Raw genomic sequence first — 12,092 nt, 5'->3', positions numbered from 1 at the left:
TTTACTTGTTTATTATTTTCCTCAACATCATTCTTCCCCCACTCACCTCCTCTCTCAACAGCATTGTCTCTTTTGTGGTGGGCATCACATCAGATGTAGAGTTCAAAATCTGCCAATGGCACTTCTTATCCAAAGCGTGGCCCGGAACAAAATGAGAGGTTCTTGGCAACAAAATTGAATATACTCATTTTAGGAACTACTTTTGAAAATTAGAATCTTTAACTGAGGTCTAAAAGAAGAACTGAGTAACAACTCATACCAGACTCAAAATATTAACTCAGTATCTCTCCCAACATATGCTGCCAGATCCACTGAATTTCTCCAAGATTATCTACATATGTTTCAGATTTCCAGCATTCTCAATGTTTTGCTTTTATTTGATTAACAATTTGGTGTTTTTGTGTCAGCCCTTTTTCATTTCCATATTCAACTGTACCTTCCACTGATCATTCAATGAGATTATCCAGCAAGTATCCTAAACATAAAGTCAAACAAAGCTCCCTGGGTTTGATTGCTAGTCTGTGATGTGATAACTGATCTCAATGAGAGCTGACATTGAAATATCAAAATCCTCATCATCCATGGGAGGAATGGGGAAATAACCCCAGCCAGGGCTCTGCTGTTCTTCAAAATTATTATCCCATAATGTTAATCTACATGACCATCCACAATACACAGACAAACAGACTCAAAATCAAGCAGCATAATGATATTCACAAAGATAACAATCAATGAGGTGGTAGTTGCTCACTGGTTAGCACTGCTGCCTCACAGCACCAGGGACCCAGGTTCGATTCCACCCTCGGACAACTGTCTGTGTGGAGTCTGCACATTCTGCACGTCTCTGCATGGGTTTCCTCCCACAGTCCAAAGATGTGCAGATTAGATGGATTGACCATGCTAAATTGTGTCCAGAGATGTGCAGGCTAGATGGATTAGCCATGGGAAATGCAGGGTTACAGAGATATGGTAAAGAGATGGGTCTGGTTGGAATGCTCTTTGGAGGGTCGGTGTGGACTCAATGGTCTGAATGGCCTTTTTCCACACTGCAGGGTTGTATGAATTTAGTAAGGTACTGGAGTGTAATTCGTAAACTTGAATTCAGTCAGTTATATTTTTTAGGAGAAAAAGGGAAGGAAGAAAATTGCCAAACTAAAATAAACAAATTATTTACCTCAAAGTTCCCATAAGACAAAAGGTTCAGCCGGCAATGGGTTGCTGATTGGTTTGTGGCATTTTAACCAGCTGCGGCCTGACAGCAATTATCTAATTGGCTCCTGGGAAGCTGAACAGCTTGTGGGTGTACACAATATTAGCAAACATCTTTGAAACATTACAAGACCAGATAGTGTTTCTCTGCCGTAAAATTCCTAAAGTATGAAGAAAACCAGTTTATTTTCTCTCAGCAGTTGCTGTAAGCTGTGGCCATTAACCAATAACTGAGAGACTTTGCCGTGGGAGCACCAATTGCTTGTGCCTCCCACCAAGAACTGAAAATAAACTAGAGGTATGAGATTTAAGAACAGAAAATCCTGAGAAACAAAAAAGATCATCTCAGCAAATCCTGTGGATTGAAACCATTAAACTGCTAACCAGCAATATTTTCCTCGATGCATAACATCTTTTTTTTCTGTGTGTATATAGAGAGTGGAGAGGGGGCACATTGAGAAAGGGGTTAGAGACTTAAATAGTAGAGTTATATGTCAGCAGTTCATAGTTGGTTACCTTTGGTTAGAATATATTTATTGATAATGCATAACAGTTTTTGTTAACTACAGAAAACTTATCCATTTATTCTTAGCCTGCATCTAACTATTTACCAAGACAAGTAAACTGAGAACTTTGCATACTTTGATGAACTTTTAAACTTTTGTAATGATTCAGGAAATAGCAGGGTTTGCTTTACAATGTGCTATCCAGTGAGGCGTGACAATAGGTCTAAATCAGAACAGCACGTGATTTGAAAGGGATCTTGTAGGTTATGATAATCCTGATTCTGCTGCATACATGTTTGGAAGATCCTGTTGTTTGAGCTTTTATGAGTAACTACAATGCATCTTGCAGCTGGTGTAGACTGCTGCCATTTTCATCATGGTGAAGGGAGTGAATGGTGAAAGTGGAACATGGGAAACCAATCAATTGGATGCTTTGTCCTGGATAATATCAAACTTAGTCAGTATAGAGCTGTACATATCTGGGCAAATGGAAAGTATTCCATCATTCCCTTAATATGTGCCTTGTAGATGACAGGCCTTGGGGAGACAGGAGTTTCGTTACTCGCCATAGAATTCCTAGCCTCTTATTGTAAAATCAATAATTCCACCGTGGGTGGCACGGTGGCACAGTGGTTAGCACTGCTGCCTCACAGCGCTAGAGACCCGGGTTCAATTCCCGCCTCAGGCGACTGACTGTGTGAAGTTTGCACGTTCTCCCAGTGTCTGCATGGGTTTCCTCCGGGTGCTACAGTTTCCTCCCACAGTCCAAAGATATGCAGGTCAGGTGAATTGGCCATGCTAAATTGCCCGTAGTGTTAGGTAAGGGGTAAATGTAGGGGTATGGGTGGGTTGCGCTTCGGCGGGGAGGTGTGGACTTGTTGGGCCGAAGGGCCTGTTTCCACACTAAGTAATCTAATCTAATCTAATCGACATTATTGATTATTAATAACGGAGAGCCTAAGAAGGGGAGAGAAGAGAGTGGGGTATGAGTTTTGAAAGCCAGACAGGGAGGCACAAAAGAAGAGGGACATTATCTGAGAAAAGAGGCATGATGTCCAAATGCATGTCAGATGATGCTTCTGAGTTATGTACCCCCACACTTCCTTCCATATTTTTAACAAAGTTGTTTAAATAAAATGAATTTATTCACATCCATATGTTTTTATTTCAAAATAACATACGAGCTTCCGGTTTGGTGCACACTAGCCTACCCTATTATTGGACCAGGTCAGGGATGAGTGGGGAGGCAGTGAGTTAGCCATGCATCTCCATCTCCAAGCAAAACACATCCAGCAGTAGACCATTAAATCCAGCCTCATTTGAATTTGAATTGAATTTATTGTCACGTGTACCGAGGCACAGTGAAAAGCTTTGTCTTGCAAGCAATACAGGCAGATCGGCAGATCACATAATTAAGTAGCATAGATAAGTAAATAGTAGGTAAACAGCAGCAAAAACAAAAACACAGGTATAGGCGAATGCTAAGAGTTTGTGAGTCAATTCAGTGTTCTAACATCAGTAGGGTAGAAACTGTTGCAAAACCGGCTGGTGCGTGTGTTCAAGCTTCTGTACCTTCTCCCCGATGGTAGAGGTTGTAGAAAAACATTGCTAGGGTGGGATGGATCTTTAAGAATGTTGGAGGCCTTTCCTTGACACCGGGCCTGGTAGATAGATTCAATAGATGTGTAGTTGGCCTTTGTGATTGTCCAGGCCAGGTTCACCACTCTCTGTAACTGTCTGTGATCTTGAATGGTACAGTTGCCATACCAGATAGTGATACACCCAGACAGAATGCTCTTGATGGTGCACCTATAAAAGTTGGCAAGGGTATTCGCCATCATGCCAAATTTCCTCAGCTGCCCGAGGAAGAAGAGATGTTGTTGGGCCTTTGTAACCAGTGCTTCCACAGTCCAAGAAAGCTTGTTGTGGATGACCACTCCCAGAGCTTGACACTCTCCACTTGTTCCACTTCTGTGCTGTTAACGTGTAGGGAAGCATGAGTAACATCCCGCCAAAAGATAGCAGATAATGACATATCCCTCCCAGAATGTCTCAATACCTTCTATGCTCCTTTGAGCAGAATTTCAGTGGAGAGGTAACACCTATTCCAACAAGTTTTGACAAACCTATCCCAACAGTCCCTGCAGGTCAGATCACTTTTTCTTCATGTGTATCCAAAGAAAGCGATGGGACCAGACAGAGTACCAGACCGTGCACTCAGAGCATGCGCAGATCAATTGACAGAGGTCTTCTCGGACATCTTCAACCTCTCCCTGCAGCAGGCCACTGTCCCTGCCTGTTTCAAGAGGGCCAATATCATCCGTGTGCCTAAGAAGGCTCATGCAGCATGTCTCATTGATACTGCCCTGTGGCCCTACCTTCGGTGGTCACAAAGTGCTTTGAAGCCTTAAGCACTATTATCCCTTCGAGACTGATTACGAAACTTAGTGATCTCGGACAAAACCCCACTCTCTGCAACTGGATCCTCAGTTTCCTGACCCACAGGCCACAATATGAACTTTGGTGAATTTTCTTTCCACGTGGAGGCTTCTGCAAATTCTATTTACTGCACGGACTAGTAATTTTTGTAGTTACAGTCATTGCATGTTGTGTATCAATAATTTGCTTAAGTACTGGCAGGAAGATTCTTATGAAAGGTAGTAGTCCTATCTAGGTAGTCATCATGGAATGATAAAAAGGGAGGAATGTAATGTTTACAGACTAAATTGGAATATCTTTCCCAGACACTGATGTAATATTAAAGCGTTAAACTGCACTGAGTGAACATTCTGGAAGTGGGTGGGGACAACATTCATGCAAGAATGCAAATCACCCACACGCCAATTAGATAGTCATTTGCGACTACTCTCCTACTATTATCAAATTAAACAATCATTCAATCTCTTCCCTTCATAAATGCTTGCATAAGTCATTCCCTGAAGCTAGGTATGTCGCACCTGCATTGTCTTGGGGAATCAGTGAGTCGGGAAATCATCTGCATAACGATTCCTCAGGATTAGTGCATTAGCATTTGCATTACCTCTGAGGACGATCTCATCCTACCATTGTACCTGGGGTAACATGTGACTGAGGGTAGCAAAGAGTACAATAGGTGAATGGGGGTGGGGATGGAGGTGATAGGTCAGAGGGCAGGGTGGAGCGGATAGGTGGGAAGGGGGCAGAGGAGATGACGTGGGGGTTGCAGTGAGAGAGAGAAACTCACTGAGATTCTTGTAGAGAGAGGAGGAGGAGAACTTCTTCAAGGTAGGCATCCTTTGCAAGAGATTTCGCAATAAGGTTAAAATCAACTAGGCAAAAGTAAGGACTGCAGATGCTGGAAACCAGAGTTAGATCAGAGTGGTGCTGGAAAAGCACAGCAGGTCAGGCAGCATCCGAGAAGCAGGTAAATCAATGTTTCGGGCAAAAACCCTTCATCAGGAATAGAGGTAGGAAGCCTCCAGGGTGGAGAGATAAATGGGGGGGGGTTGACGTTGACCTGGGGTTGCAGTGAGAGAGAGACTCAGAGATTCATGTGGAGAGAGGAGGAGAACTTCTTCAAGGTAGGCATCCTTGCAAGAGGCTTTTGCCCGAAATGTTGATTTTCCTGCTCTTCAGATGCTGCCTGACCTGCTGTGCTTTTCCAGCACCACTCTGATCTAAACCCCCATGTCATCTCCTCTGCTCCCTTCCCACATATCTGCTCCACCCTCCCCTCTGACCTTTCACCTCCATCCCCACCCCCATTCACCTACTGTACTCTTTGCTACCTTCTTTCCAGCCCCCCCCCCCCACCCCCATTTATCTCCCCACCCTGGAGACTTCCTGCCTCTATTCCTGATGAAGGGCTTTTGCCCGAAACATTGATTTTCCTGCTCCTCGGATGCTGCCTGACCTGCTGTGCTTTTGCAGCACCACTGATCTAAACTCTGGTTTCCAGCATCTTGCAGTCCTCACTTTTGCCTAGTTGCTTTTAACCTTACTGCAAATCCTCTTGCAAGGATGCCTACCATGAAGAAGTACTTCTCCTCTCTCCACAAGAATCTCAGTGGGTTTCTCTCTCTCTCTCACTGCAAACCCCAGGTCATCTCCTCTGCCCCCTTCCCACCTATCCGCTCCACCCTCCCCTCTGACCTATCACCTCCACCCCCACCCCCATTCACCTACTGTACTCTTTGCTACCTTCCCCCACCCTCCTCTCTGACCTATCAACTCCAGCTCCACCCTCATTCACCTATTCTACTCTTTGCTACCTTCTCCCTAGACCCACCCCCTCCACCCCCCATTTATCTCTCCACCCTGGAGGCTTCTTGCCTCTATTCCTGATGAAGGGCTTTTGCCCGAAACGTCGATTTTCCTGCTCCTTGGATGCTGCCTGACCTGCTGTGCTCTTCCGGTGCCACTCTGATCTAAACTCTGGTTTCCAGCATCTGCAGTCCTCACTTTTGCCTAACATGCGACTGAGGCTGGGGGTTGGCTTGAGTGGCATATGTATAAGCACGAGGTAAAAACAATGACTGCAGATGCTGGAAACCAGATTCTGGATTAGTGGTGCTGGAAGAGCACAGCAATTCAGGCAGCATCCGAGGACAGGCAAAATCGACGTTTCGGGCAAAAGCCCTTCATCAGGAATAAAGGCAGAGAGCCTGAAGCATGGAGAGATAAGCTAGAGGAGGGTGGGGGTGGGGAGAGAGTAGCATAGAGTACAATAGGTAGGTGGGGAAGGAGATGAAGGTGATAGGTCAGGGAAGAGAGGGTGGAGTGGATAGGTGGAAAAGGAGCTGGGCAGGTCGGACAAGTCCGGACAGGTCGAGTTACTGGAGGTTAGAAACTAAAGATGCCCTCCAACGCATCTCATCCACATCCCGCACCTCCGCCCTCAGACCCAACCCCTCCAACCGCAACAAGGACAGAACGCCCCTGGTGCTCACCTTCCACCCTACCAACCTTCGCATAAACCAAATCATCCGCCGACATTTCCGCCACCTCCAAACAGACCCCACCACCAGGGATATATTTCCCTCCCCACCCCTCTCCCCCTTCCGCAAAGACCGTTCCCCCCGTGACTACCTGGTCAGGTCCACTCCCCCCTACGACCCACCCTCCCATCCTGGCACTTTCCCCTGCCACCGCAGGAACTGTAAAACCTGTGCCCACACCTCCTCCCTCACCTCCATCCAAGGCCCTAAAGGAGCCTTCCACATCCATCAAAGTTTTACCTGCACATCCACTAATATCATCTATTGTATCCGTTGCTCCCGATGCGGTCTCCTCTACATTGGGGAGACTGGACGCCTCCTAGCAGAGCGCTTTAGGGAACATCTCAGAGGCACCCGCATCAATCAACCAAATCGCCCAGTGGCTCAACATTTCAACTCCCCCTCCCACTCTGCCGAGGATATGGAGGTGCTGGGCCTCCTCCACCGCCGCTCCCTCACCACCAGACGCCTGGAGGAAGAACGCCTCATCTTCCGCCTCGGAACACTTCAACCCCAGGGCATCAATGTGGATTTCAACAGTTTCCTCATTTCCCCTTCCCCCACCTCATCCTAGTTTCTAACCTCCAGTAACTCGACCTGTCCGGACTTGTCCGACCTGCCCAGCTCCTTTTCCACCTATCCACTCCACCCTCTCTTCCCTGACCTATCACCTTCATCTCCTTCCCCACCTACCTATTGTACTCTATGCTACTCTCTCCCCACCCCCACCCTCCTCTAGCTTATCTCTCCATGCTTCAGGCTCTCTGCCTTTATTCCTGATGAAGGGCTTTTGCCCGAAACGTCGATTTTGCCTGTCCTCGGATGCTGCCTGAATTGCTGTGCTCTTCCAGCACCACTAATCCAGAATATGTATAAGTACGGCCAAGTGACCTGTATAAAGGGGATGTGTTTAGTTTGTTCAGGGCCTCACTTTGACTCGACTTCGCAAGCCTGTGAAGAAGGTCAAAAGGGGTCACCTAGTTGTACGAGCTTTAATAAACTTTAACTGTTTGCAGAAGTTAGTGTGTGTGAATTGCACCTCCTGTGCGAAACCTCGGGAAAAGAACCTAACAACTCCTGGACTTCAGTAAAGCACATGCATGTCTGCCTACTCAAAATATTTGAATCTAAAATGTTACAAAACCATATGTTTAAACTTTTAATACTTGCTCATAGTGCTACAGCTTTTATGGTATTGAATGGAAACTAATGGTCACTTCCTATTTTCACTAAGATCAGCAGTCTATGTACTTTTTACACAATGCAAATTTACCACTGAATGCTGAGCACAAAGTTGGTTACATCTTACCTGCATTCTGGAGAGTTTCAATATTTTGTGGCCTTGTTGCAAGTTCTGCAATTGTTTGTACAAATTGTGCTCTAGCCTTCTGGTACTGCTCAAAAACTGTTGGGGCAGAATTAAAATTGAATAAATTCTTCAAGCACAAGAATTCACACATGTTATGATACAACAACAGTCTTAATAGCACACACAATATTAGCTGTAGTTCTCTTGCTTTTGTATCTGAAAGGTAATGTGTTCCTGTCTGGTCCCAGAGATTTGGACACAAACCTAGGCTAATACTCGTGTGCAGGCCTGAAAGACTGTTTCACTGTTGTAAAAGTGCTGTCTTTCAGATGAGCTGTTAAATACAAGGTCTTGCCTCCCCAGTTGAGGTCCATAAAAGATTCCATGGGCTGTTCGAATAACTGGGGAATTCTCTGGTCAACATTTACATCTCATTATCATACTACTAACTGTGGGAAATTGCTGCGCAGTTCCCTCCATTCACACAATGATTACAATTACCTAGATTTTAAAAATCTAATAGGTAAATCAATTTCAAACACTCTGAGCTGGTGAAGAGTATTATGCAAGTCTCTGCTTTATCTTATACAAGTAGTCGGTGCTTAATTACAACATCAGAAAAAATAAGTAACTTTGCGTATACCCCCGCCCATCAAAGACAATAGCTTTCACCAAATCCATTTCCAAGAGTAGTCTTCAAAATAAGTCAATAATATTTAGAATTTCTGAAAGATTGTTACCTTGTAAAGCTAGTCTTTGAGTCATTGTGCCCGTACTAATGTAGATATCTAATGGATGAGAGCTATTGCGGACTCAGACATCTGCAGCTACTGCCACCACTGTTTCGCTCTATGTGTGTCCAAGACAACCAGTGAATTGTGCTGTGCTGCGGTTACCACGGCGACGAACCGGAAGGGGATACTCATCAAATCTTGGCCGAGGTCGCCACTTTATGATTGTGAGCTGAAGCGCGTGAGCGGACCAAGTGGCAGAGCATGGGCTCTTGTTTCATTATTTATTCCTGTTACTTTGTTCGCAAGTGTTCAGGGTGTGAGTTTGCAACTTGACGATCTCAAGCCCCTCCCGCTCCCCCCAAGCACACTCCGTTTTTGTTACTGACCCTGACTTACATGCACTGCTTTTTTTAACGAATTGTTCGCATTATCCTGCGTGGAGTAGCAGCAGCAGCAACCAACCTAGGCTTTGTTACTGTGTAATCTGCCTATGCTCCCGATTCGACCACACAATGCAACATTTTCAGATGAAAAGAAATGATTGGCCGTTCCGTGCAATTTTCTCTAGTCAGTTTTCACTCGGACGTACACTAGGAATGCAGTTGATTGCACAATCAAGCTTGATCTCTTGGGGCGGGAAACATTTATATGAAGAACACAGAATAAAATGCGAATTCAGTAGTTTGAACGGTACAACATTCATATCTTGAAGGTTAAAGCGGAAATAGTTGAAGTGATAGCAAACACAAACGGTAGCTGTGTCTCAGGATTTTTCTGATCGTTCTGAATACAAACCCCTTTGCTCCACATAAAGTGGTTAGCAGCTGGTGTTTGGACTTGATTACACACTATAGCGAAAAACAGTTTATATAGTCAACATAAAGCAACAAATAAATCTTGACTGGCAACCCTGTCCAGGCACGTCATTTTAGCTGTTTGCTCGTGCAGGAATATGTTAAAAAAATACAAAATTGACGATCATAACTTTTTTTCAGCGCAAACCTGTTTGTTATTTAATGTATGTAACTGTGAAAAAATAGTTCGGCGAGACCAATCCATATTCGCAATATTACATCCATGTATTCCAAAGTTCAATTTTTTACCATTTGGAAAGTGCTAATATGAAAAATAGCAATTGAAAATATAGTACAACAAAGAACTATCTATGGATGCTGGAAATATTAAATAGAAAAAGCGTTGAAGAAACAGCGTTTACCTTTCGGGCACACTGACTCAAAACGTTAACTTAAATGATAAACTGTGTCGATCTAACTCGTGTCTGTATTTTAACAGCTAATCGCATCTATTACTACTCAGAAGATATACAATCTATTTTACATGTATGTCAATTGCAATCTTTTTTAATAAATGTGTATTTTGTAAAATTTACAAAGCTTATTTGAACGTATCGGCTCATATCCAGCTTTTTTATTATTTGTTTTGTTATCTGATTTCAATAACGTTCTTATGTTTCGACTACATCCACTCACATTTTAAAAGCATTTATTTTGGTAGGTAAAGGTCGCCTCCGTTGTCCATTGTTTCAAAAAAGAAACATTTTCTGAGATTCAACAAATCAAGTGATTTGTTATTAAATGTATTGTTCAATTCCTTGGCATTCTGCATTTGTGTTGACTTCGAATCTCGCAATCACATTTTTTAGAACTTGAAACGATACTGTAATTAAAATATAGTATAAATGATTTAAGCTAAAAATTTAAAGTTGCATCGTTTGCCAAACTTTGTGAATTCTCTGCAATGTTCAGGATGGTTGTATTGAATGTAAAACAAGTGTTCTCTACAGCTGTATTTGGCTCCCATACAGATGACGCAAGCGCAAATCAAGGCGTACACTGTGCGCTGTTGCTCGCTCCGTAAGGAGCCATTAAGTTTAGTTTCTCTTTTTTGGTGATCGATGAAACAATTATCACATTTTACCAAACAGGTCAAAGTAAATCAATAACAAACGACGCAAAAATACTTGAAAATGCACTTGCCTTTAAAATGTGAGGACCACCGCATGATATACTGGTGTGAGTAGCCATGTTTCCCAAATGCTGAATGAGGAAAGTGAAACTGTAAAGCCAGTTTAGTAATTCTGGCCGCCCGAGATCGGAGTTAATCTGTTACAGGGGTAATTACGCATCAATCAACATCTCAAGGCCCGCCTCTATTATTCAGACGTCACAGTCTTGGGCTGTTGCAGTGCATCTCATTGACCCGGTGTTAGGCTGTCAATCAGGAGCTTTTGGCGTCATGAAATGGCTGTTAAAGGATGTCCGAAGTAATTTATAAAATGAGGACGGCGCATTCTGCAAATGTATCCCTGAGAATTCAATTTACGCGTTAGTAAATGTTCTATAATACAAACATAAAATTCCATTTATTTTAAAGATCACAAGTGGCTATTTTAGTTGCGAGGTAGGGTTACACCCGAAACGTTGACTTCTCCACTTCCTGATGCTCCCTGGCTGGCTGTTCTTTCAAGCCTGTCTACCTTAGATTCCAGCATCTGCAGTTTTTTTAAAATTAACTAGCAATTTCGAATTTGTCTTTTTTGTGAATGATCAATTCATTGACAGAACGCCGGCGCTGCATTACCAAAAACCTTTCTAATTTTATCAAGGACAATTAAACAACGTATTTGTCATAAATACATTTTATATTTATATTAGTGTTGAGAATGAACGCTTAGACGTTGACGAGTTTTGAATACTTTTGAAGTTGCTGAGTGCTTAATTACAATTTTTCACATGTTCGGTTAGATACTGTTGCCCCATATGATCACAGTCTGCTTTGAGAGATTGCTTTGCAAAGGTATATGAGTGTATTACAACAGTACTCACAAGTACCCAACCTTATTAAACTGGAGAGACCTTAGCGAGAATCTCCTTAATTATGATCTAATTTTAGACGTCCGAATAGGGAGGAGGGGGTTAGTCGTAGCAACTAGCACGTACCCTCAAAATTTTATACAAGTTGGACCTGTATCATATCCTACCAAGGAACGGCAAATGTAAACACGTGATCTTCGTCTGGGTATTCTGTAGTCAAGTTATTGAATCATAAACCACTTCCATGTCGCCAATAGAATTATTCTTGGATACAACTCATTAGATCTGTTGTTTTTCTCCTGCAGAGATTTACGGACTGTTATATTTGTGAATAGTTTCCCCAAAAGAAATATTTTGTAGTTCAGTACTATTGCCAGTATCTGTGTATTCCTTTAAAATAAATCTTCGAAAGAATATTTTGAAATTATTTGAAACTAGTAAATAATTCTCACTCAATTCAAAATAAATGAAAAGTCTCTATATTGTCAAAATCCGGATTTAACAGACAGAATAGTTCACTTTTC

At 43.1% G+C, this 12,092-nt stretch overlaps 1 protein-coding gene across 5 annotated transcripts in view; it reads right to left on the bottom strand.

Annotated features, from left to right (window-relative positions):
• The window catches only part of spag6 (sperm associated antigen 6), a 208,789-nt gene extending 197,923 nt beyond the window's left edge, over positions 1-10,866 (bottom strand). For 3 of the 5 annotated variants that reach the window (XM_043690439.2, XM_043690438.2, XM_087987398.1), the window contains exons 1-2: positions 10,732-10,866; positions 8,001-8,096 (exon numbers count right to left, since the gene is read on the bottom strand). In XM_043690439.2, coding sequence (XP_043546374.1) covers positions 8,001-8,096; positions 10,732-10,756 — 121 coding nt within the window. In that variant the 5' untranslated portion in view covers positions 10,757-10,866. Of the gene's footprint in view, positions 1-8,000; positions 8,097-8,740; positions 8,847-10,731 lie in introns of those variants that run through there. The other 2 variants (XM_043690437.2, XM_087987397.1) reach the window with 2 other exon arrangements.
• Positions 10,867-12,092: the final 1,226 nt, after the last annotated feature.

Source organism: Chiloscyllium plagiosum, unplaced genomic scaffold, assembly GCF_037043375.1.
Source record: "Chiloscyllium plagiosum isolate Xiang-an unplaced genomic scaffold, Cpla_swu_hap1 HiC_scaffold_5, whole genome shotgun sequence".
Taxonomy (NCBI): Eukaryota; Metazoa; Chordata; class Chondrichthyes; order Orectolobiformes; family Hemiscylliidae; genus Chiloscyllium; species Chiloscyllium plagiosum.
Note: the sequence above shows the minus strand (reverse complement) of the source record. Positions and strands in the feature narration are given on the sequence as shown.